The 26,501-nt window shown below is 43.0% G+C and overlaps 1 protein-coding gene across 4 annotated transcripts; it reads left to right on the plus strand.

The window, feature by feature from the left end:
• ZADH2 (zinc binding alcohol dehydrogenase domain containing 2) lies at window positions 1-26,501 on the plus strand. 4 transcript variants are annotated; one of them, XR_005601631.1, is made up of 5 exons: window positions 1,305-1,393; window positions 19,694-19,798; window positions 21,265-21,398; window positions 23,459-23,693; window positions 26,109-26,501. XR_005601631.1 is itself a non-coding variant. In XM_039550165.1 (2 exons), exons 1-2 carry the CDS (start codon window positions 1,089-1,091, stop codon window positions 8,375-8,377), a joined length of 1,230 nt encoding a protein of 409 aa, XP_039406099.1. In that variant the 5' UTR covers window positions 1-1,088; the 3' UTR covers window positions 8,378-9,644. The 4 variants fall into 4 exon arrangements, 1 of the variants encoding a protein (XP_039406099.1); XR_005601630.1 differs by having other exon boundaries at window positions 23,459-26,501; XR_005601629.1 differs by lacking the exons at window positions 23,459-23,693; window positions 26,109-26,501 and having other exon boundaries at window positions 21,265-23,288.

A 26,501-nucleotide genomic window follows, 5' to 3' on the forward strand; every position in this document is an offset into this window, starting at 1 on the left:
AGTTGTACCAAGTTGGGACCAGCGGCTCTATCACAACATTGACTTCGGGCCCTTGACCCAGTTGCTTCCCTGCGCAGGTTCCCTCACCCAAAAGTAATCTACAGCGAGAGGCGACTATTTCTTTTTTTTTTTTTTTAAGAAGAAAGAAAGAAGCAAGGGGGGAAAGGAGGGTAAGATTTTTCTGGCAGTATCAGGGAGCGGGGGAAACCCCTGAGACCCAAGCAAACCGACAGCAGCCTGTTACCCTTCCCCTCCCGGCAGGACGGCGACGGCGGGAAGAGCTTCGCCCGTTTAAATCCCCTCCCGCGGCAGGCGCGGAGCCGCCGCCGCCGTCTCGGGGTTGATTCGTAGCACCTTGCGAGGAAGTGAAACGTTTCGCACGGAAGGGGCGGAGCGTCCGCCCGCGGGCAGCGGCTCCTCGGCGGCGGCTAATAACAACATTAGGAGATTAGCTACAACTTCTCCCCACTTCTCTAACCTTTCCCCGCCGATAATTTACTGTGCTTTCTTCCTGCTTTTTTTTTTTTTATTCCTCCTTTTTTTTTTTTCTTTTTTTGGAGGAAGATACCTCTTTTTGTAAACTAAAGAAGGGGGCAGGGGGGGGTAATCCGAGGCGTTTCTCTCTGTCCGTCTGTCTTCCCCCCCTCTCCCCCTCCCCTGTTTTTAAACCCCTCAGTCAGAGGCAGGGTGCAAACTAAAAGCCACCACCACCACGACCTTTAGGAGACAATCCGGCCCGCTGCACACCTGCCTCGCAGGCAGGCAGAGCAGGCAGGCAGGGGCAGGCACTGGCGGGACGGACGGCCGCAGGAGCGGGCCGGCCTCGCCCCTCGGTAGTGCCCACGGCGGCAGAAGACGAGCGGCTGCTGCAGGGGGACCATCTTGCCGCTGCTCCTCCGGCGGCGTCTCCGTGCGGCGGAGGGGCCGGCGGGGAGGGGAGGGAGAGCCTGCTGCACGGGGGCTCTGTTTACGTACACACATAGCTGCGAGCGGGGAGTTTCTCCTGCCGGCGCGTCCTGCGAGCTGCCTGGAGAATCCCGAGCCGGAGCTCTCCCGAGCAGGGCGGGAGAGGAGAGCCGAGGCAGGGCATGAGTTTTAGTGCGAAAAGCGGCGCTTTGCTGAGCTCCCGGGCAGCGCGGTGGTGGTGGTGGCAGCAGCCGACCTGCGCCGCGGCGGCTCCCGCCTGGTCCTACTTCGGTGGCAGCTGGTCGCGGCCCATCCTGGACATGTCCTACTCCCGTCACTTTCTGGATTTCCAGGGCTCGTCCATCCCCAGCTCCATGAAGAAGCTGGTGGTGACTAAGCTGAGCCAAAACTTCAGGGAAGCGGTCACCCTGCAGCAGGACTCGCCCGTGCCACTCCCGGGAGACGGAGACCTCCTGGTCAGGAACAGGTGAGCTCCCGCCCGCGCCCCGGCCCCGCGGCCTCCGCCGCCTCCTGGCACCTTATGGCCTGCCCTCTCCAAAATGCTCCCTCACTTCGGAGACCGGCTCCAAAGTTGTACCAGCCGCCATCTGGCGACTGTTAATTTCATTTTATTGGTGGTGTTGTTTTGAACGGCTGGTGCTACGGCCCTGTCGCCCTGTCCACGTGTGTGGGGGTGACACTTCCTCCTCCTCCTCCTGTGGCGGGGGTGTTTGTGTTTGTCTGTCTGTGCGCGCTGCTCTCGGCGTGCGCCTACCCGAAGGAAGAGAAGCACCCCAGGGACCCCGTGCCAAGGGGGGGTTGGGGGGTGGAAAGGCGAGTGTTACGTTCGGTGAGTGCCGAGCAGGGAGTGAGACGGCGGGAAGCGCTCGCAGGGCCCCTCCCTGGGCCCTGCCCGGGCTCGTTACACGCACGTAGTGCCCGGGGCGTGAGCGTGTCCCCGGCGCACCCGCACAAGGCCCCCCGGGGACGCTGCTGCACAGCGCCCCGGCATCGCGGTGCGCGGGCGGGCCTGGCCCGGCCGCTGTGTCCTCGGCGCGGCCCCGCTGCCCCGCACGGCGCTCTCCGGCCTCGCCCCCGTGCAGGCGTGACTCACCGGGGAGGCCGCGGGCCAGGCCCGCCGCCCGGGCAGCCCTGGCACCACCCCCAAGTCTGCGCGCCAAGCACGGGCGGCGCGGAGGGGGCAGGGCAGCCCTCGGCCTCCCTCGCAGGACGCGGGCCCGCGGTTGTTGGCGGCTTTTAGAGAGGAGCCGGGTCGGGCGAAGAGTGAGGACGTGACATTTTGCTTAGCATAATACACCGTAAATCCCACGCCTAGCGTGGTGAGCGGGCCGACCCAGCTCACCATGAAATGAAGACTCCGAGGACAAAATGTGCCTTCCCCCACAGCTGTCTCCATAAAACCTGTTTGTTCTCGGTGTCTCCTTCCTGGACGCCGCCGTTCCTTGCGCTAAAACTAAACCTTTTAAAGCTGAGAGGTTTCTCTGCTCACGAGGGGAATCCGAAACTCCGCGAACTTTGGAGCAGACTGCGTGGCTGGCATGGGAGAGAGCAGCGCTCTCAGCTTCTTGTCAAGCAAGGAAATCGTAGTAACACATAGCTTGCCATATTCGCCGTGGGAGCTTAAAGATGTTAAGCCGCACAAAGTTGGCTTGAGAACAATGCTTGCTACAAGTTCTACTAAGGCAGTGTGTGACTGTGCGTGTATGTGTGACGTACATGTATGTGTCCATATGTAACACACAAATACAGGCTGAAGAAGGGGTAAGGAGAAAGAACAGGGACTCCTCCAGGAGCTGACGAGAAAGCTGCAGTGGCACTTTAATTCGATGCTGACATCTCCCACTAGGATTTCTGAGACCAAAATTCCCTCCAAACCTCAAAAGTCTAAAATACTGTGTTGCTGCATCCACTGATGACTGAAACAGTAATGGCGTGAAAACAGCCATCCGGCTGGAGTTAAATTCCTTTCTGCAGAAGAGGTCGAAAGACTTGAGATACAAGTATCAAGTACTCTAGTAATGCAAGGCAGAGCAACATCCTTGTTTCTCAAATCCCCTCCCCCCCACACATGCACTTGGAGTCTTTCTCATCCCACCCCCCGCCCGCCCTCCTGTAAATTTTTAAAATTTATTCCTTTTTTTTTTTTTCCTAACATCTTCCAATGTAACTCTTCCCTTCTCCCTCTCCTCCCTCCCTGTACTGGGTGGGCTCCCTGGGGTGCTCGTGGGACATGCACACTTCATGGTAAAAGGGCTTGTACCACGATAAAGGCAGGAGTTGGTCCACAGTTTCAGGCAGGCAGTTGCTGGGCTTTAACACATCATCCTGTTACACACGTGTTCCTGTACTGGTACACATGCATGAGTGGGGATGAAGGGGAGGAAGAGGTGAGTGATGAAGTCTAGATGTAGAGTTCATGCATTTTGTATTCTTTGTGGCATTTCTTCTCTCTTTACTATTCTTTTCTGAAGAATATCACAGGAGACACAAAATCATGTTTCTAAAAAACATTTGCTATATACAAGCTGCAGCAGGAAGCAAGTTCTGAATGTTTCCTCCTCTCTTGTCACTCGGGAGAAGGACTATCCCATCCCGAAAGGATGAGTTCCTGACTCTATTTAGTTTTTTAAAAAAACAAGCAACTAAGCTCAAATACCACTATACATTTTCTAATAGGTAGAAGCATACAATTAAAAACAAAACAATAAAAGACTTGCGTTCCAAGAGGGCTTTTGCAGATTTGTTCATTTTAGTCCCAGTCACGCCCATGAATAGTATTAATTGCTTTGAGCTTTTCATACAAAACAATCCTCATTCACCACAATAAAATCTGGTTTGGGATTTATGGGAATAGGAAATTAAAATCTGTGTGTGGATAGATATTTTAAAATAAGATGCAGTTAGGGGGAACTTTCTTCTCCTGTAGAGAGCTATGCCAGCAACTCTTATTTCTACTTTTTTTTTATACAGAAAAAAAAAATAACCCATCTTTCATTCAAAGATCCTTCAAAGCTAGGAATTAATTTAAGCAGGTTTTTTTGCTGTGATTTTGTGTGGGAGAGGAAGGGGGGGAAAGGTGATAAATCCTTAATGAAGCCATTTAAGTTTCATATGTCTGTTTGTCCTGTTTTCCGGGAGGGAAAGAGGGACGGGTGTGGAAGCAAGGGTTTTCCATTTTATTGCAGGAGAAGGGCCCAAAGGCTGTGAAGGTTTGGTCCTTCTTAAAGTTGTTGGGGGATTTTCAAGGTTTTCTTGATGAAGTGACACATTTCATTGCCAAAATACCTGTAAGGATTTACTCTTGGGCTGGAAGATGGGAACAAAGTTTATAGAAAAGGGAGTAAGAGGGGTTGAAAAAGTTTCTTTTTTTGAACCGGGGACTAAAGGCATCACAGTGGGAAAAGTGGAGGGCTATTCCTACTGGGTGTTTGGCCTAAATAATGTTTTTCTTGTGTAGTACTGGTTTGGATGACTTTTGTTTTGTCTGTGTTTAAGGCTGTGATGCTGGTTTTCGGTGTCTCACTCTTTGTTGTGGTACGAAAAGCAGCATTTCTTCCTCTCGGCAGTGTCCTCCTGTTTTCTATAATAAACAGTTCGAGGGGTTTCAACACTGTTGAGTATAAATAAAACGAGTGACTCAATGTGCATAATTATTTTGAGAAAAGCCAATCTCAAGGGTTTTTCATACACTCCCCGCCCCCCCCCCCCCCCTCAGGTTTGCATCTTGAAATGTAAGGGGCAAAACTCAACTAGAAACTTCGAAATTAAAAAATAGATTTAAAGTAAGAAAGTAAATGAAGGCAATGAAAAAAGATCTGGAAGGGCTTTTAAAACCCACTAGCACTTCAAGTAATTGTTACCTCTGTGCTCTCTCCTCTCCTCAGTCTCAGAAGTTAGTAAGCTGATCTTCAACTTGTAATTCATACGTTTTCCTACTTTTAAAATCAAAATAATACGTGAAACTGCAGGCACATCCTAGCACCTCACTTCTGTCAGCTGGAATGACAAGGCAAATTAGACAGTATGTTTTAATCCAGACGGTGCGTATGATCGTTTTAATGTGCAAGGAATCTAAGAGACTAAACAATCTTGTTAAAAAAAAAAAAAAAAGGGGGGGGGGGGGGAAGCCCATGCAATGCGACCAGGAGTTTTGAGTTTGCACACAATAAAAAGGAGGTTAAAAAAAAATAGCGGGGGAGGGCTAGACGGCAGGCTGTGTTGATTAATAATGGTGAACCCAGAAGCCCAGGGAGGATCATTTCCCGTGGCCCAGCAGCCCCGCAGAGACGGGGAGGGAGCGGCTGCGTGTACGCGCGTGTCTGTGTGTCTCTGTGTGTGTGCACGCGTGACTGCGGGGGGCGGGCGGGCGATGGGAACCGAGCCCCCCGCGCAGCGGGGCAGCGCACACGGCTTTGTCCGCTCTTGCCCTGTCGCCGGCATCCCGTGCCCGGCCGCTCCAGCCCCGCGGAGATCCCGCATCCCCTGCCCGGAGCGGCCGGGCAGCACCAAGTTGCGCCGCGGCCCCCGCAGCCGCCCGCACAAGTTGCGGTGCGGCCCGGGCGGAGAAGGTTCGCACCCTCTCTGGTGCAGAACAAAAGCAGCCGTGCGTGTGCTGGAGCCCTGCTCGGCAGGCGGCTGGCCCCCGCACGACTTGCCCCTTCCCCGCACGCGAAGTTTTTGTCCTCAGAGTGTTTGTTCTACCTGCCTTTGTGCTCCGGCCGCCGCCGTGCAGCGCCGAGAAGGGGAAGGTCTTAGAGAGACAGGGACTTGTTCTCCTGTCGCTGCGCTGCCTGCCCTTCTCGGGGTGCGCTGCCCCAGCCGGCGGCACGGCTGCTCCGCGTCCTGCCAAGGCGGACGCGCGCCGGGAGCGTGAGCGGGGAGGCTGAGCCCAGCGGGGAGCCCGGACCTCCCTTGCGGGTCGGGGTCGGGGGCAGAGCGGGCGCCCCGGGCTGGCCTCGCAGCTACCGAGAGCCCCGGCTGGGCGAAGCCGTGAGGCCGGTGAGGGGGCGAGCACAGCTCCCCAGCGGGCTCTCACCCTCCGCTCCCCTCCCCAGAAGCTGGGGTGTAAGAGCGGGAGGAGGCTGGTGCAGCGCCGGCACGTCTCGCCTGGCGCCCGAGGGACACGGTTTACCTCGGAAGCTGCGACTCCGTTACCAGTTTTTATACATCTTTTAGCACTCCTGTACGGGAGTCATCTTAAAGCGGGATAATAGAAGATTTTTTGTATCTGCGAACAAGACGTAGGCATTTGTTGTTGCGGCAGAGCAGCGAGTTAAAGGCAGGAATACCAAGAGCTACAGTCACTTTTACCTATTTTTTGCATGGATATGTTTATGCTTACGAGTCTTTTTATACATAACGTTGGTGAAAGTTTGAAGCTCCCCATGCTGTAAAGAATGAAGGAAATCAAAAGGAGCAAAGCGGTTTTAGTTCTCCTCGCTCTGTGTGCAAGCAATTTAAAAGTACACACACATACGAGTTGAGCTTGTTGCTAACTGCAACAATTAAAAGTGCACTGTTTGCCTACTTCTGCAGCTTTTTCATGGTGTCAAGTACACCTTTTGGGTTGTCACATCCACGCGTAGTAACAGTCCTGGCACTTGCTGTTTCATGTGTTTCTTTTTTACATTTTCCAGTTAGCAGAACCTCCCCCAGTCTCTCTTCTTTTGCCTGTGGAAAGATACTGTTACTTAAAAAAAATAAATAGTCTTTGCATTTGAGCTAGATCATAACTTTGTTTTAGATATTATCTCCTAGTGCTTAATCAAGTTGTGAGAATGTCTCCATCTTTCTCTTAAAAAATAATAAATAAATAATTACCATCCATTTTCACCTGTTAGAGGTCAGTAGGACTTGATTTTCAGTTTTACAATTTTACTCCTTCTGTGCAAGGTTGTTTTGATGTGTTGCAAGTAATTTATATAAAGAAAAATATTTTAACATTGACATTAGCTACATCAAAAGGCAAATTTGCTGTAGTGACTCCATCAATTAAAAAGTACTTGCCTACAGTAACATGACCTTGCAAATGACATCGATAGTTAATATGATCATTAGTCATTAACAGTATTATTATATTCAAAAATGTAAATTTGTTGCCAGAATCCACATATTTACCGCTCTGCATGTTTTATTCTTCAGTGTTTTCACATCTTGTATGAAGTGGTCAATTAATTTTCATGCTTTAATCTTTTAGAGATTTATTTTCAGCTTGTTTAGCTTGGTCAAGTGGACCTAAGGAAAACATAAAGGATTTTTTTTGTTTTGTTTCGGGCTTGGGTTTTACTTTTTACAGCTTTTTGTTGTTTCTTTTTGTTTAGAAAATTTGTCTGTAATTCTAGAATAACAGAATGGAAACTACGGAAGTCTGATGAAAGCAGTCTTTGGAGTGTACTCATTATTCAAATATACAGATAATCGCAGCAAATCTTGTACTTGTCCCACAAATTTGGATTGAAGGTTTCTCATACAATGAAGACTTGGTAAAGGAGTAAATCTCGTTAATACATTTTTGTTTTCTTCTAGATTTGTCGGCATTAATGCATCTGATATAAACTACTCAGCTGGTCGATATGACGCCTCGGTTAAACCCCCCTTTGATATAGGCTTTGAAGGTGTTGGTGATGTGGTAGCATTAGGACTCAGTGCTAGTGCAGATTACACCGTGGGTCAAGCTGTGGCCTATGTGAAAGCAGGTTCCTTTGCTGAATACACAGTTGTGCCTGCCAGACAAGCAGTCCCTCTACCCTCAGTCAAACCCGAGTTTCTCACTTTAATGGTAAGTGGCGCAACTGCATACCTCAGTTTGAAAGAGCTGGGAGACCTGTCTGAAGGCAAGAAGGTTCTGGTCACAGCGGCGGCTGGAGGAACGGGCCAGTTCGCTGTGCAGCTTGCAAAGAAGGCAAAATGCCATGTAATTGGAACCTGCTCCAGTGATGAAAAGGGTGGCTTTCTGAAATCCATTGGCTGTGACCGTACGATCAACTATAAAACTGAAAATGTCGAATCTGTGCTTAGGAAGGACTACCCCGAAGGTGTGGATGTGGTGTATGAATCTGTTGGGGGAAAGATGTTCGACTTGGCTCTCAATGCCTTGGCTATCAAAGGGCGCCTGATAGTCATTGGGTTTATCGCTGGCTACCAAAACCCTACTGGCCTCCAGCCCATTAAAGCAGAGTTATTGCCAGCAAAACTATTGAAGAAGTCTGCCAGCGTCCGGGGTTTCTTCTTGAACCATTACCTTTCTGACTACAAAATGGCTCTGCAGCATTTGCTCAAGATGTATGAAAGAGGAGACCTGGTTTGTGAGGTGGACTTTGGAGACATGTCTCCGGAGGGCAAGTTCACTGGCTTGGAATCTGTATTCCGTGCTGTAGATTACATGTACATGGGAAAAAACATTGGAAAAATTGTAGTTGAATTACCTCACTCTGTCAACAGTAAGCTGTAAAAACAGAACAATGATATAAATCAGAAGAGAGAAAATGGGCACTTTATGCCTCAGATTTACTAGAAACAATTTCTTTTTTTAAGCTTAGTGATGGATATTATATTAAAAAGCAGCATTAAAGTGTTAATAAAAAGGGGTGGGTTTGTTAGCAGGGTTTTGTTTGTTTGTTGGGTGAGGTTTTTTTTTTGGTTTTGGGTTCTTGTTTGTTTTTATTTTCTTAAAAGTGTTTAAATCAGTGGCTGTAGCAGGGACATAATGGGCCTGTGTTTGATACTGTCACTTAGGTTAGCGTGAGACAAGAACATTGTTCCTGACAGAATAAGTCTTGATGCAGAGGCAGATTTAGTCTGTCAGCCTGATTTGATAAGACTTCATATGTAGTTCAGCTCAGAAAAAAATCTTTCAGCAATTTTGATTCCCTGATTTAAAAATAAAATTGTTAGAACAAGAATAAGTAAAGAGTTGTATCTTTGGGCTGCTCTATTAATCTTTTGAAGTTTCTGGGAAAAAAAATGCTCTTGATTTTCTGTCACAAACATGATAATCATAATTCAGTTGCATCATGGATCATAGTAATATTCCTTGACTGGTTACACAGGGAAATTTATCCTCCAATTCTGATATGTCAGTAATATTAAGCAACTTGACTTTTTTTTTTTAATCCTGTATTTTGTAATTATAAACAGCTGTGCAATTTTCTTTTAAATCTTTAACTACAAGTTGCAATATAGTCTCATTTTGTTGCCTGCTCATTTTCCACTATTTCTGTTTATTGTCCAGTCTCCCCTTTAGTCCATATTTAAAGATTATTGGAGTGGGATTTTGAGCCATGTTCATGTGTGTTCAGGCCCTGTATATTTTTTGAAGATTAAATAAAGTTTTAAAAGCTATTTAAATATACGTGGCATTTATTCATATTTATATGTTTCTTGCTGACTAGCTCTTTTTCAGATATTCTGTTTTGCAGAGTTATTTGACTGATCATTCTTGAAGGGACTTCCCATAATCAGGCCGCTACTTCTACTTTTACCAAACACTGCATGTGCAGAAGCCCTGTTACAAACAGCAGGACCATTTTAAATATATAGTCACAATACCTGGTACATGCACTGATGCTCAGCCATAGATTTTCTAGTGGGTGCAGTTAAAGGGTTTTGTAAAGTTTCAAAAATTCTTCCTCACCTAGTGGATAGTATTAATGGTACATACAGTGGGAATTCCAGCTAGAAGCATAATATTTTCCAGAACAATAAAATACTTGAAACTGCTTGCTCTACATCTTTTTTTCCATAGAAAACTTTTAAGATCTTAAAGGCCAATTTTGCCACATCTTTTGAAATTACATTCATTTGTATGCTGTTGAAGAGATGGAAATTTCCTAACATCATACGCCTCATAATAAACATAATGATAGACTGATAATGTCTAGGACTTGAAGGAAAAAATCCAGGGTAAACTTAATTTTAGGGCATTATTCAGGACTGACTGTACACAACATTTTTGATTGTAACATAGGAAAACATACATTTTATTCAGTAGTGCAGACAGGAAAATATTTTTGATTTTGATTTAGTGCATTCTCAATGTTTTTAGTACATATGTCATTAGAATCATAAAGAGTTGTGTACAATGGAGAACTGTCCCTTTCTTGAGCCATGACTGACTACTAGGTTTAGTCTCACTTTGGTGGATTTTGGGGAAAGGCAGAATGGATTGAGTCTTTGTTACCATTTTTCTCTTTTACTCAAGGTGAGCATCAAACCACCATGGTTTTTGTTTTAAGTAAGTTCTGCTGTTAGAAATGTAATTCCTCTTTCATCTCTGATAATACAAATATTGTGTTTTGCATAATTAGAAAGGTATATCAGCCTTCCAGCTGAATGCTAGAGATACAAACAGTCAAGTACTATACATAGCATGCAAAGTTCTCAGCATTTTATTCCTAGGCACGTGATGTCTTTTCTTGTTCAGGGATAAGGTGAAGTCCTTGGTCAATAAATTCATCTTGAAAAAACAATGTTGTTTGGGATGTACTGTTGCAAATAAAAAAAAAATACAATTGGTTTCATCTGTGATACATACAGAAGAGTTGCATGAGTAACAATTTTTTCAAATTAAATTCCTGCAGTCAAATGCCAAAACCCATCCAAGTGGCCCAATTTTCAGATGTGTTGATCACTTGTCAGTTCAGTAGATTTGGTGGTTTTGAGGCAGTGAATTCCATATGTTTTTGTCATTAAAAAAATCTTCCCGTAACAGGATTCTGTCTGGACATACATTCTACTTTCTTTTTAGTATGTTACTTTGTATATAACATTGCATACTGCAACTGCCCCAGGTTTCTTCACTAATCAAAATAGGAGAAGAGAGGAACCTTTGGAAGTTTCACACATATATATTCAGATATGACATGTTGTTCATTTTAATTTTGGCTTCAGATTGTTGTTTAGGACTTTCATACTGATCACAGAATTAATAAAAGGTTTACATTTGTTATATGCATAACTTGGATAGCCAATGTTCAAATTTCGTAGCCCTTTTGGTGTTTAGGTCAGGCTATGGTCACTGGGATTGGTTTTTTTTGTCAAATGTCTGTGTTAAGCTGAAGGGGTAGCTCAGGATCAACATGACAACTCTTCCATGAATGAATATGGAATGAAGAAGTAATTTTTGTTTTTAAAGATACGACTTTTATTCTTTAAATTGCTGAAAGAGAGCGTTATCAATGGAGAGAGGGTGAAAAGTATTTCTTAAACATGCAGATAAAGCCATTTTGATGAGTTTCATAATAAATTTTGGCTTGCAGCAAGTGTGAAAAAACTCAACTTCTCTTTATTTAAAAATATATTCTGCAAACTTACAGTTGTGAGAGCAGGGCTGACTTTGAATAAGTAAGCTATGATGGATTTAAATAATGTTTAAATATTAGATGGCTAGGAAAATGTATATGGCATGCACACACTGAGAGGTTTAAATGATGATAGGACATTGAACATACAAGGAAAAGAAATACTGTAGAGTCACAGCAAGGGATTAATAACAATACACTTAATATGCTTGCAAAAAAGGTGTATTAAGAGCTGTGTGCACAGTGGGGACTTAAATGATTAAAAATAATAATACATTTGCCTTGGAAGTACTAAGTATACTATATGTAGAGAGCAGGGATTTAAATAATAATACTATTAATAATAGCAGCTCATTGAGATGTGGTTGCTAGCACTACATCCTAATTTTACCTTTCTAAATGAATTTGCTACAGAGGAATCTGACATTGTTTGCTGAGGCTAATAACTGAATTTCCCTTCCCTACACACATATGCTTCCATGGAAAAACAACAAAGAACTAGATGAAGAGCTGGCTTTTTTCCTGAGTCTGTCACATGTGTGCATACGCACGCGCACACGGACACACACGTACTCACTCGCTCTCTCCTGGCTTGCAACCCTCAGCACATTTTACAGATATGCTTCCTACTTAATTGCTATGCTGGATTCTCCTAATACCTTTTTGAATTAAGTTGGGTTTCTACAAAGCAATAGTTTGCTGTATGTTTGTATGCGTGCAAATGTGTGTAACGTATATACACATAAAATGTATATTTAGAAAGTGGATATGAGTAACTGCTGTGTCATGTAAATACAGATAATTACAATCTCTCAAGGAAAAGTTTGCAGATATTATATATATTCCTACTTCTGTCTGAGGAGTAAAGAAATTTCTCTGCTGAATAGCTGTTAGTATCTATTTTACAAGATTTACTCATTTTCAGGTACCTAATGTAGCTGCTAGCATGCATGCACGACAATACAATTTATATGGTAAATGGAACCAAATAATGGCTTCACTGAATGTTATGGCTGCACTGAAGGGAAATGTCACGGTAAATAGCTGCCAAATTATGGATCATGCCGAAGTGTCACAACTGCACTAAAGACAAATAGCACTAGAGGCTATTGCCACTGTGACGCTTTTGAGTTATGAAGAAGAGGAGCAGCCTGATGTGAGCCTCTTTGTGTCCTCATTATAGCAAAGGGTTACTGGTGCAGTGTACAAGAAAACCTAGTCCTACGTGGTGGCTAGTTATTAATCTGTTCTTTTCGAATCTAACAGCTGTAGCAAACCAGAAAATCTTTTCCTTGCTTTATGAATACATATAAACACATACAAACAAAGAGAAACCTGCAGGTTTTATGAATGTAAATGTGTACGGGAAATGACTAGTAATGGAAAAATGTTGTAATAAAATAATCTAATCAAAGAATATTATTAAATTTAATATCGTATGTGTCTGAAAGCTTTAGTTGCTTCTTATGCAGATAGATGTGTGAAATATAAGCAATAATGCACTTTCTCTCTTTGTAAAGACTTGAGTAGTAAGGACATTACCAACTAAATTGCTTCTTCTAAACTGAAGTGTGTCCCGGTTTCTTTCATTTTAATGGGAGGGTAATAAAGATGAAAGACTAACATTTTAACTGATGGATCCCTTAAGCTACAGAATAGAAATTTATTATGTTTTGAGGGAATATGCTAAATCCTGAAATGTGGAAAGAAGCAGGGAAATCCCAGGTAAAATAAAACCAATCTAACCTCTTTTTTCATTGTTATTATTATGACATACTTTTATGAGTGGAAAACTACATACTGCTCTTACTTAAGCTGAGAAAACAACACTGATCTTTCTTTTGGGAAAAAAAAATGGGGGGAGCTACTTGGAAAAAAAAAAAGATTTGGAAATGGAGGGACATCACTCAGCAAGTGGTCGCTTCTCTCTGCGATCACTTTTCAAATCCTGCCTGCAGTGTTCAGGGAAGTGAGTTTGATGCTCTGCACACTATTGTACACACCACAAACGTACCATCCATAACACAGCACAATTGTCAGTTGCTGTTTTACAGAGGGGCCAGGGCTGAACAATCATGGTGGATAAATTACTTTTCTATTCTACAGCAAGTGGCTTTCCTACCATGTGAAGCTTAAGGTCACTGGCAGGGCAGCGAGGGGGAAGCTTATATATTAGTTAAAACTAATGCACTAATAGTGTTCAGATAGAGGAACTAAACCAATTAATTAAAGCTAGGTTTGTTCTTTGAGACGGTGGGGGATGACTTGGAGAGTTATTGTACCAAGAGACACGCACGTATATGTATGTGTATGCATTTTACTTTCTTACCACTTCACTTCTTGCTACAATATTCCTGTAGATAACTTGTTTTATTCCTTTTTTTCTTAATATCGACATTAAAACCTTCATAATTCATGATTGAAGAAATTCAGATTTCAGAAATAAGAAAATGTTCTCCAAAGATTTTAAAACTTTAGTAATACATTCTGCTTACAATTTTTACAGTGTAGTCTAAGGGGGGAGGGGAAGAAAAACCTGTCAAAAATTAGGTAGAACATCCTTGAATGGCAATTAGCATGCCCAGGATTTATTTTATGTGCAATGCAGTTGCAAGTAGCTGCTTCTTATTAAATGAAAATCCTGTATTATGTACTTCAGGAACATTCCAACTAATGAGTATGTAATGTCCTTAGTGTAACACAGAACTTCTTTTTGTGTTCACAACCACAAAATGCTGGAAACTTGACAAATGATATCATTTAAGACAGATGCCTGCCTTAGGGACCTGTTTTTTGGCTTCCTGTTTCTGGTTTTTATTTCAATAACATTTGTAATTGCCACAGGATCTGTACCTGCATAGTGTTTTAACTCCTTCACATATGCCCCAATGCATTAACTCCTTGAGTAGGTACCCGGGAATATTTTCTTTTTTCTTCTTCCTTTTTCCTCCCCAGCTGGTGTGTTCTTCCTGCCTCTCACAGGCGCAGATACACACATAAATAAAAGCTGGATCTTATTAGACCAGATGAAATGGTAATGTCAGAGGGGGTAAACACTTACTGCACTTACTGTGTTTTACTAGTGCAAAAGTACATCTAGACCAGGCCCAAGGCAAAACCCAAGAAACTCTGAGGTACAGCCTGCTGATTCTCAGTGAGAGACAGAATTCTGTGTACATGGCTTAGGCACACAATACCTTGATCTCAGTTATACTTTCCAATGTATATTTCCCCTTTAAACTCACATTCTTTACTTAGGTTATAGGGCAGGAGGATTTTTGACATCACTTCAATTGATGCTGGTTATAAGGGGCATTTTGGCAGTGCTGGTTCAACGCAAGTTGTAAGTTGCTGTGCCTCCAGCAGAGCCTGCTTCATGTAAAGCCCTTATCACAGGACAAGAGCAGTTTTCAGCTCCCCAGGCACTCAGCATGGATCCTGGCAGGCTGCAAGAAACCTTCCCACAATCCATAACAGCTCAGAGGTTTTGGTGGTGGCTTATAGCATGTTGTTTCTCTGACTTTTTTTGTAGGTCTTACAAAAAACCATAATAAATGTGCTGTGTACAAGACGCTTACATGAGTCTTTGTAGGGGAATTTTCACTGAGCCACTTCACTAAGTACTGCAGGGTGGAGTAATAACAAAAAAAGGCTCAGAAAGAGCATGAGCTCTTGGCACCTATTCTTCAGGTGAAACTTTTCTATTTGTCATAAGCAGTTAGCTATCTGGGACTTAACAATGTTTTCTGATGTCATTTTGAAGGAAAAACTCTGCATTCAAGCCTTCTTTCATATGCAGACTGGTTGCACCTGTAGTCTTAAGACCAGTTTATCCCATGAAGTGCTCAACAAACATATCTTTCTTCAGAACTGGAGTTGATGACTCTAAAAACCTCAAGAAATGTCTCTGTTTGCTGCAAGACCAGACAGCACATAATAAAAACCTACCCTCCAGGCTTTCTGTAAGAGGAGGGGGAAGTCTTTCTCTTCTGTCACAGGAGGGAGGTCAAAAGGACCAAGCGAGTGCCAGACCAAGTCACTTCTGCTGTTCTAGGGTTCATTTTCAGAGAAAGTAGGCAGGCACACAAATCTCATTATGCGTTACGAGGATCTGTGCAAAGGCTTCTTGTGCTCTGTCTTAAAACCATACCCCTAAGGGACTCATTCACAAAGGGAATAGAAGGAAAGGAAATTTGTATATTTTCTGGAAGCAGTAAGACATGACATGCAGTGCGGTTCTGGCTGATTACAGCATGCCTCAGGTGAGCTGGGAGGCACGAGGCTGCCAGCCAAGTGATTTCAACCACCCAAGAAAGAGAACTCTACAGAAATGCATTGTGTGGCATGTCTGATTGCTACAAAGAAAAACACTCCGGCTTCATTCACATTGGCATGGCATTATTGGCATGACTGCTCCTGGCAGCCTATTGGAAAGTTTTATTTGCATCCAGAGTTTTGAAAGCCATTTCATAACATTAAACAAGAATAATGCTGAAAACGCCTGGCTTATTTGCCCCTTGACACCTATGTGTAATCCCTCATTGAAGCCCTAATGAGGGGTTCTCCTTGGGTCGTGTTACTTTCAAAATAACCCCTGCATACAACTAGCATAATGTACCTTTCCTTCCTGCATAGGGTGTGGCAAGAGTAGCCAGATGAAAGTGAATAACATACATTATTTTTCCTGTATCCTGAGTAATCGAGATGCAGAGTCAGTTACTGTATCATTTGACTTCTTACTGAGCTGGGAAACCTCAATCTGCTATCACAAGTGCCTACAAATAAGAGAGATATTGAGTCAGTTTCTTCTCCTGGGAATGTAAATGAGGAACAAGAATAACGCTCTTGAAACAGTGTAAAAACAGTCTCTGAGGAGAACCTGGCTCTTATTTCTGTGTGTGTTCATGCTGCTGGAAAAAACAGTTCTAACACACAGACCTGCCTAACCTCAAGCTGTAGTGAAATTTCCCAGGGCCTCCAGATAACTCCCAAAGTCTTGGGAAATTCAGTTCAGTGTTTGCTGTCAGTGATGTTGTAAGAGCTATGGTGGCAATGGCAGCAGCTTTGCAAGTTCTGAGCTCTTGGATGATGGGTGGTGGCAAAGCAAACCTTGCTCTGGAGGAACTGCTAAAAAGGCAAACCTCCAGTTCCCAGGTATTCTTCTGTAAATGAATTGGGCTGTGAGGGACAGATTATTGTCCATCCTAGTTCAAAAAACAGCTTTTCCCCTCACTCCTGTAAGTCACAATCTTAACTTACTTGATAGCTACTTTTTTCATCCCTTCTCCCTTTTTCTCTCTGCCTCCCTCCCTACTCCCAACAAAAAATAAAGGGTGAAAATAGTAATAGAGAGGGGGGCTGCTGGAAATGTTTCAAGCTTTCCTCTCCCTTTTCAGCCGGGGGTAGGTCAAGTTGTCTTGTAATATATGTAAACCTAAAAAGCACAGAGGTTTGCCTATATGCTCTTGCAACGAAATTTGAGTAGATTTATGGCACATATATACAGTTTACATATTACCACAGAAACAGATAATTTTTCTTTTCAACGTGAGAGATCTTTTTTAGCTACACAGGGGAAAAAAACCCAAAACAATCCACCAAGATCTTTTTCCGCCTGTGTGATTTAATTTTCAGTGTCTTTCATTCTGTTGATGTGATGAGGCAACTTCTTTTGCATTTCTTCCTTTCTTGTTTGTGAAAAGCTGCCATGTTCAGCAGTCACAAAACACGCATCATGGTGCAAAGAGGAAAGAGCCAAATAGTCCTCCTTTTCCACAAACTTGAAATTGTAGCAATGCAAAACATTTCAGCATTGGGTCACATGGTATGAACTAGAATCCTGCTAGATGAGTGGTGGGCTGTAGATAAAAGATGCTGTAGAGACGAGGGTTGTATCTAGCAGGAGCAAAAAAGGGATGTTGATAGTGGTGTCTTCAGGTGACTGGAGAAAAGCCAGTCTGCTTCAGCTCAGATGAGTTCAGGCTTTCCCCCCTCCCATGTACATCAGATACAATCCTAAATCTAACAGAAGTGCTTCACAAATATACTGCAGTAAGCACTAATGCCAGTGTCCTTCCTTTCTAGATTATTTTATTCCATCTTCCTGGCATTATGTCACATTTTCAACTAATTACAGACAATGCAAGGTGGGAAGGTGAAAGCAATTATTTCTTTGCTTCCAGAAATAGAGTCAGAAGTTTAGCAGTCATATATAAATGGCAGCAGTACCTCTTTAACATTTTCAGTAAACAAAATTTTGATAGTGCCTTCATGATGGCTGGAGGGGAATGGTCATTCAGGCCATTCTCATAATAATTTTTCCAGAGTACAGCTGACAACCATACTTATCCAAATGATGGAAAGGTTTCTTGGTCCTTGAAAACTACCCATACTGTACCAGAGAGAATATAGAGAATGTTGCTGTTCCAGTGCTTTCCTATCTGCCACACAGTAGAGTGAAAAGGTTGAACAACCCCCAGTTCTGGCAGTTGTACATCAGGCAATATGAACGAAGGTCTGAAAACAAGCATATTTGCTCTAAGAATCTGTCACTCCAAGAAGATACAGTTTCAGAGTGTTGTGGGTGACTTAATCTCTTCGCTCACTGCTGTATTTAAAAAAACCACTTACCCTAACAGTCCTATGCTCTGTCCCAGGGTTGCCCATGTTCTGTGCCTGGCAGGCTGGCTTTGCTCTGAAGCACACCAGCTCTCCATACCTTGTATATTTTAATGCCGACACTGATCTTCAATCAGCCTTGCTCTGGCCTTCCAGTGAAAATATGCCAAAATGTCATAGGTTTCCAAATGAAATGCAAATACTGAACTTTCTGAAATTTACTGATAGTATTTTACTCCTTTACTGCATCTGAACTGTACCAATGAGGCACATCAGAAACAAGGGTTTAAGGTTCCTGACAGCAAAGGTCTTTGCACTTGCCACTCCACAGGTGTCTCAGCTGGATGGTCTGTGGCACCTTGATGATCTTAAAGGTCTTGTCCAAACGAAACGATTCTACAGTTCTACCTCCCATGAGGAATATGAGCCCCCTGCTTGCTTGCTCAGTCAGCACAATGCAAAAAAGCAATGAAATACTCAAAGTCAGGTCAGACTACCTTTTGTCATACGTAACTGTTATTACACAGATGTCACAGAAGCAGGTGCAAAATAAATACCTGGATAATGGAAACCATTTGCTTTGCCTTTAGCCACAGGCATCAGGTCTGATTTACTTGTGGCTGGCAGCTAAGAGAGCAAGGGAGAGCCTATAGGTCCCTACAGCCAGGCTCACTTTTATTTGCTCAAAGATGGGGAAAGATAGCCACAGTGGAAGCTGCTCCAGAGGAGATCATCTTATTTTTCACCCGTGCCCTCTTCCTCATGTTCCCTACTATTCTGCCAGAGCAGGGAGATTTAACTGAGCCTTGAATCCATGCTTATGCACTGCCCTTTCATCATTTGGACCTTGGTGGATGTACACAATCTGGAGCAGTCTTTGCTCAAGGCAAACAAAGTAAAGGAGGAGAGTGACATTTCAGTCTTTCATTGCAGAGTCATTCAGGTCACTCACAGAAATTATAGACACCAGCTCCAGCAATGTTAACAGCCAACTTTAGATTATTAACCATCCTTTTGATAGCAGTGCATTTATGGTGCCAGTGCACAGAGAATTCCTCCAAATTACAGGGTGTCCTAACACAGCCGGTCAAACCACATGGACCTCTTGATGCAGTAAGCAGTATAATTAAACCTGTTTTCTCATTTGTACTTTCCTAGCAGCACTCAAAATATGCTCTCGACCACTGAATGCTGCTCTTTGCATCAGGCTATGAAAAGAGATAAGAGCGAAGGGTGCCTTAACAATAGCTCATTAAGAAGACATCAACCATTTTCTTTTATTGCATTATTTATATTTTGGGTGATAATACAACACTTTTTCCAGGGCAAAGTGCACTCAAGAAGCTTATTGGCCTGTAGGTGGTTTCATTTGATTAGATTTAGAAGGGGGAAAGCTACAGAAATTTCTTTTACCTGCTGTTTTCCTGAAAGACCTGAACTTTTTCTTACCCTCATCAGGCCATATATTGTCAATACCTTTGAGATCCACCAAACTTCATTAGCCCTTTCAGATGCTTCTGGGAAAGGCAGCGACTGTTTTTTATCCCCTAAGGCTCTAGAAATTCTTCGCTGAAACAATCACTGGCATGCCTGGTAGGATCCATTTTTTAATATAATGACCTTCTGTGTACAAGCAAACAAACATGAAGAGGACCTAAACATTTAGATCACAAAGCTGTTTTCACACAAAGGAGTCCACATTAAAAAAAAAAAAACCTCAACCAAAAATAGTAAAAATACAGATAATGGTCATGAATGCTTATTTTCATTCCTTAAATTGTATTTTATAGTTAGTTGAGCACTCCATTAATTATAGTCTTTCCTCATATTTTTTCTTTATTCCCCTACAGAGCTATTTTCACTGTCTAATGCTGCTGCTGTACATTTTGGTACCTATGTAAAGATCCAAGAATAAATTTTGGCCCTGACCATGGAATATTTACTCACTTTGAAATGTAAGTATAAGAAGTGGAACTGATTAACTGGAAACTGCAAGAGCTGAGAATTCCTTACTTACTATAATTCAACTTCTGTCTCTTTAACTTTTCTTTCTTTTGCTTCTCCGCTATAAATAATACTAATGATTATTGTAAAAAAACAAAAACCCAAAACCCAACAACAAAACAAAACAAACAAAAAAAACCTCCCACCCAAAGCTGGGAGAGGCAGAGGGGATAGAAATTTTCAGACATTCCAAAGAGAACACGAGAAAATTTAGGTTGAAAATAGAGGCTATGGCATCTAAGGAATGTATGCCAGGTCTCCTCCTTGCTGTGGAGAGGGACTCTGTTAGAGTTCATAGGGTGTGAGTGGATCCCCATGCCTGTATATAAGAATTAATTAAGAGACCAGACAGCTCTAGAAAGAACTGCTCCTCATACTCTTTAAGCCCTGAAAGTGTCCACTAAATATGCTTACTGTGAAGAAGAATGGCATCTTAAAACTAGCTGAGAAAACACTGTTTAAGGTATTAATATAAAGTACAAGTACCTTCAGTATCTGAAAGAGTCTTGTAGCTAAAAAAAAACCAAACACCAAACCCAAAGAAATATGGGCAAAAGATTTCTGATTTTCAAAAGACTGTACATACTATTCACTGCCTTTCTGAATTACAGATCACTAAGATCTCCACCCAGAAATGCAATGTACTGGTATTCATCTTGTCGATGATATATACTCAGAGGGCTATTTCTCTAATTGATGGCTTCATCATTCAATTCAAGATGCATAAGGATAGCTATTGTTATCTAACACTATCATATGTTCCTATTGTTCCACACTTCCCTCCTTGTCAATAGCATCCAAGATATCCTATTTAAATCTTCTAGATAGCAAACGAAAGGTGCATTATTTGTTGACTCCATACATCGCATTATTAAGCATTTGTGAGCAACCTGCACATCTCCCCACTGACATCTTTAAATATTCAATTAAAATCGGATGAGAGAGTACACCAATACAAATAAATACTCAGTTATACGAAGGCTTTGCATTGAATTCTTAAATTATTCTAATACAGGTGCTTGCTAGCAGGCATTCAGTTGAAATCAGGACAGTGATGCGAGTGTGAGAATGAATGGTGTATGCAAGGGAGGAAGGCAGATTGCTTTATGGCGGAGTCATGGCAGAGGTTTGACAGGAAATGCTTCTCCCAGAACAGCTAAGCAGGGAAGGAGAACCCTATTATATGGATGAGCAGGGCCAGCACTGGCATCTTGTCATTCTAACTTGTATAAGTAAGCAAGCTTAATTGCTCCTTGTCTTTTCAAGATGACTTTCCACCAACAATCTCATTATCACACACATATGTTTATTGCACATATTCAAGTCCCTTCGTGCAGACCTGAATGCAATGAGGAGAGCAGCAATATTGCGTTATCCAGTAGCATTGTTTTTCTTTTTTTTTTTTCCCTTTAACCAGACTGATGTGACCTGCCTTCTCCTTCTGCAACTAACAGGGTGACCAGAGGCAGTGGAATGTACACCAGGACTGGAAAGAATAGAACCAGAGGGAAAGCAAGCTGTCAAGAGAACAGTGTACTGAAGAGGAAAAATGTAAAACATGACTTCTGTTTACCATGATTAATATGTAAAGTTAACATGTTTGTCATGGAATATATTAATATGTATGTTTTCCCATTATGTAGATCTTTTCTTACATTACTTATTGGAAAGGGATATAATCACAATGATGGGGCAAGAATGCCACTTAAAAATTAGGTGATGCCCAGTCAACATAATATAACCACTAGAGTGTCATTTCTGATTTAGATGTGGTGATACAGTATAATTGCCACTGGGAAGAAATTAAAATGGCTGTTAGTGATAAATAAAATGACAAGAAGGAGGATCCTCCTTCACATATAATTCCAAGCAAAATACAGCTGCTGACTTCCTTGAGCACTTGGTGCCGTTCATTGATAAAGAGGAAACAAGCAGGTTTTGTGCAGCTGCATGGCCATAAGAGCTGCCCTGTGCTTTCCCAAGCTCAAACATAGACGCCATAGGTCTAACAAGATTTCACCATGCTATTTCCACTCAGGGGAGGTGTAATAGTGAAGCTCGCATGAAGTGAGTATTAACACTGCTCTAGCAGAAAGCACTGTAGCTAGCAAACAGAAAGATAAGCAAAACCAGAGTAAAGGCAGGGAAACAACAGTGCAGGTGGATACTTTTCAAAACCTCCAAATACTCCTGCCTTGTCTCTGTAAACATAGGCAGCCTTAGCTCACGGATCAAAAGACCTTCATACATTTGTTTTATATCATAAATGTGTTGAGAATGAGCTACACGAAGCATCATTCACCCACTACACATGGCTTGTTAGCCTAGTCAAGAGCATCTTTCAACTCATTCACACATTAAAAGCCAGGAAATCAACATTTGATTACTAGTTCTAACATTAAGATCAAAGACCATATCTTCCCATCTGTGAAGAGCAAGAGCCAAATTGCTTTCTCCTCTCTTTGCATTTCCAGAAGAATTGAAGAGTCGAAACACAAAATCAACGTTATACTCCACATCCCATGAATAACACAGTTCCAGCCTATAAAAACACAAATCAGCCACTATAACTTACATACATTTTCTTGGAAAGAAGTGTAATTGAATCTGTAGTCACATCTTCACAATACTCCCAGTCTGCAGTTATCCAAAGTTCAGAGTGGTTTGATCCACAGGTGTTATCCTAATGTATAAAATTACAACACCTCTTAAAAGGGAAAATACCATATATCTGCCATTTGCTCTTCTTTTGGTATCTTCAAAATCAGATGGTGGTGTAAGTGTTATATTAAATGAAATCACTAACTTAAAACCACAAAACCAAAACTGAAACAGGCAGGGTAAGTCAATTTTATTTCATTATCATAGTTAGGTTTTTACTTACCTGTCGGTCAAAGAAGCTTAAAAATATAAATAAATAAAAATCAGCCTTAACCTGGAGAATAAGTCTGTCCACTTTCAGGTGAAACCTGTTTGTTGATTCTGTTCTAGCTAATGCAAGATCTTCTTCAGGGGGTTTACTCTTAGGCACATGTAGCCAAACCATAGCAGGGGCAGTGAAAGAAGAGAAGGTGAAAAAATGTATAAGGTGTAACATGCTTTCTAAAATATGGCAAATTAACACAGAAAAGACCCTAGTGAAACAGCTGAATCACTGACCTAGCATTTTGAGATACACAGAATTGGGGTTTTTTGGTGGTCTGTTTTACTACACAGCAAGTGAAAGGAGTGCAGAGCTCAGCCAGCCCCCAGCTAATTGCTTTGACTCTTTTGTATGAAGATAATTTGCTGATAAATTGTTACAGACACATTTGGGCAACAAGTTTTTATAGGATGCCTGGTGCTCTTTATAATGCAATTAGTGTTATTTAATATACATGTTTTCTTATGCATTGTTGTTCTTTCACTGGCAAACAATAACAATGAAATCTGCACCTTCAAGTGGCTGAATCTTTCCTCATGTTTCCTGGATTTGAGCTGCCTTTTGGGAGCAGAGTCATCAAAGGAAAAAGCCTACCTAATGTTTAGTAAAGGGCGTTTTATTTTAATGTCTGTTTGGGAAAGTTAGAAGAAGAGAATGTGGACTGAGGTTGATCTTCTTCCTTTGCCAGCTTTACAAAAGACACTGAGAACAGTTTATTTTAGAAAGCAAAGCATTTTCATCTGCTCCAAAGGAGCTGCAAAGAAAAGCCTTCCTGTGAGTTCACATGTTGAAAGACTCCTTGCAGTATCTGCTCAAGCATGCTGTGGATAGGTAATGAAAAACCACCAATTCAGACATCTCCAAACCTCTGCTCACCCGCAAAGTATCAAGGAGGCACCAGGTCTGCATCTCTTCGAGCAGTGGTAAGGTTCTCCAGGTGACAAGTTCTCCATGTATGTGTCCTTTTGTGCAGGACACACCCCTACCATCAGGTACTGCAATGGTGCTACATGCCTGGTCTACCTTTAAGCCATGCTGACATTTGTGTGCAAGGTGTCCCTCCCTGTACCATGGGGGACCCAGTCTTGTAGCCCTGAAAAAGAAGTGTTCTGAGCACCTACCTGAGATGCAAGCAGGGAACAGACTTAAATTCGTGTCTTCCAAGGTGATTCAAATGCACACTTTTTAGAAGCGTCCTAACCACAAAAATACAGGGACTTTTTTTTTTTTTAATAGGGATACCCCTTTTTGAAGCTATTCTGCTTACCATAAATTAAATGTAGCAGAACTCAGACACCCTGTTCTTGACTGGCCATCATAATCACTATACCTGAAAGCCTCTTTCTTTCTCACTAGCTGCAGTGCTTTCTTGTGCATTACCTTATTTTATAGGATCTCTTGCACAAAGAGTAGAGGTGCTGCTCTGCTGCCTGAGAGTCCTGTTAGCACAGTATTTGATTCACAATTTCCCACCCTGTTACTACTGCCTCAAACTACCTAAAGCTTTACATCTGGACACCTATAGGAGCAAACAGATCATGATCTAAGCACTTTTAGTACCTACATTTGACGCAGAAAGTATTATTCACTATTCAGCAAAGGCTCTGGGTCCTAGATGTGCTCCAGAGATTCAAATGAATCAGGAAATGGAGCTCAAGTTTCTTCTCTCTCCTGTGACCATGCTAACAACTGAGCTAAGCAGTTATGCTCAGTCTCCCTGGCCTAGTAAATGTTTAAATCCCACACAAAACACATCAGCAAGAATCCCTGAAACAGCCCCACCCCAAAGGCAGTTATGCAGCCTGTTGTGACAATCCTCGGTGGCTCTGCCTGGGACCACTGTGGCTTTCACAGGTGAATCAGCAGCAGGAATTCCTTCAGGTAGTGTGCAATTACCAGGACTGGAATTTAACCAGAATTATCACCCATATCCTGTGAAAATTCACAGAATCACAGAATGGGTAAGGTTGGAAGGGACCACAGCAGGTCCAACCTCCTGCTCTGATCCAACCTCCCTGATCAAGGAGGGTCTCCTAGACTGCATTGCACCGGATCAAGTCCAGATGGTTCTTGAACATCTCCAGTGAGGGACACTCCACACCCTCTCTGGGCAACCTGTTCCAGTACATGGTCACCTGCACGTAAAGAAGGACCTGTGAGTCCTGGTAGGTGACAAGTTGACATGAGCTGGAAATGTGTCCTTGTGGCCAGGGATTCCTTGTGTGGGATCCTGGAATGCATTGCAAAGAGTGCGGCCCGCAGGTCAAGGGAGGTCATCCTCACCCTCTACTCAGTCCTGGTGAGGCCACATCTGGAGTGCTGTGCCCAGTTCTGGGATCCTCAAGACAAGAAGATACTGGAGAGGGTCCAGTGGAGGCCACAAAGGTGATTTGGGATCTGGAGCATCTCTTTCATGAGGAGAGACTGTGGGAGCCAGGGCTCTTTAGTCAGTTGAAGAGAAGACTGGGAGGGGATCTCATTAATGCATGTAAATGTCTCCAAGGCAGGTGCCAAGAGCATGGTGCCAGACTCTTTTCAGTGGTGCCCAGCGACAGGACAAGGAGCAATGGCCATGAACTAAATCACGAGAAGTTTCACCCAACATGAGGAAGAATTTCTTTACATTGAGGGTTGCAGAGCACTGGAACAGACTGTCTGGGGAGGTCATGGAGTCTCCCTTGCTGGAGACATTCCAGACCCACCTGTGCACATTTCTATGTAAGCTGCTCCAGGTGATCCTGTCTTGGCAGAGAGGTTGGTCTAGATGATGTCCAGAGGTCCCTTTCAACCGTAACAACACTGTGGTTTTGTGATTCTGCCCATTGCCTTTTGTCCTGTTACTCGGCACCACTGAGAAGAGCCTGGCTTCATCTTCTTGACACCCTCCCTTCCCTTCCTTAACAATCACTGCCAATCAGGACCTTGGCTTTGCACCTTGCTGAGAGAATTGCAAGGTGTCTTCAGTGGGGTGTTTACTCCAGGGAGATGGTGTGGGCCAAGCAGAACACTGGGGGGAAGTCCTGCCTGCTAGCTCCTCAGTAGAAGCTCTTTGTCACCCTCCCCACAAAACTCCTGCCTCACCCCAGCCCAGTTCAGCCTGGTAATGTCTATGGGATTATTTTTTTAACCACAGGCCATAGCACTGTATATTTATGAAAGTACTTTATAAAAGACTTTCAGTTTTATATCCTGAAGAAATACCCAGAACCTTTGCAAACTTTGTACTTCCCTGCTCTTTCCCACATGCTGCATGGCCAGTTTGAAGTACAAGTATGAAAATGCACCAAATCATCCCAGAAAATTCCCTGTACCTAATTTCATTTTTTTCCTAATTTCAGAGAGGCAAATCTTTCTGAGAAAAGGATTTCCCTTTGGCCACCACTGACCAAATGGATATGGAAGGCAGGAGAGAGTAATCGGAGCCAGCACCTTGTTTTCCCCAGCCGGATGGCCAGTGCACCACGTGGCACCTCTAGCCCAGCCCTCTCTGTTCCTGCAGTGCTGTTCTTCAACGGGAGGCAGAGGGCTATCTGTGATCATGGAGAACTGTGGGGATAAAAATGAACTGTAAAGTAATATTTATGGCTCCAAATGGAGAGCGATGAGACAAAAAACAAATCCCCTGTTTGAATTCCTGTGTTACTTTCAGAGAATTAACAAAATCTAATGAGCATTTGTTATTGTACTGTTCTCTTATATCAGTCATGGAAATAATTGCACAGATTTCTCAA

Source organism: Corvus cornix, chromosome 2 (genome assembly GCF_000738735.6).
Source record: "Corvus cornix cornix isolate S_Up_H32 chromosome 2, ASM73873v5, whole genome shotgun sequence".
Classification (NCBI taxonomy): domain Eukaryota; kingdom Metazoa; phylum Chordata; class Aves; order Passeriformes; family Corvidae; genus Corvus; species Corvus cornix.

Coding starts and splice junctions, on each gene's coding strand:
- ZADH2 (XM_039550165.1), top strand. CDS start 1,089: ATGAGTTTTAGTGCGAAAAGCGGCGCTTTGCTGAGCTCCCGGGCAGCG. Junction 1,394..7,452: donor GACCTCCTGGTCAGGAACAG/GTGAGCTCCCGC, acceptor GTTTTCTTCTAG/ATTTGTCGGCATTAATGCAT.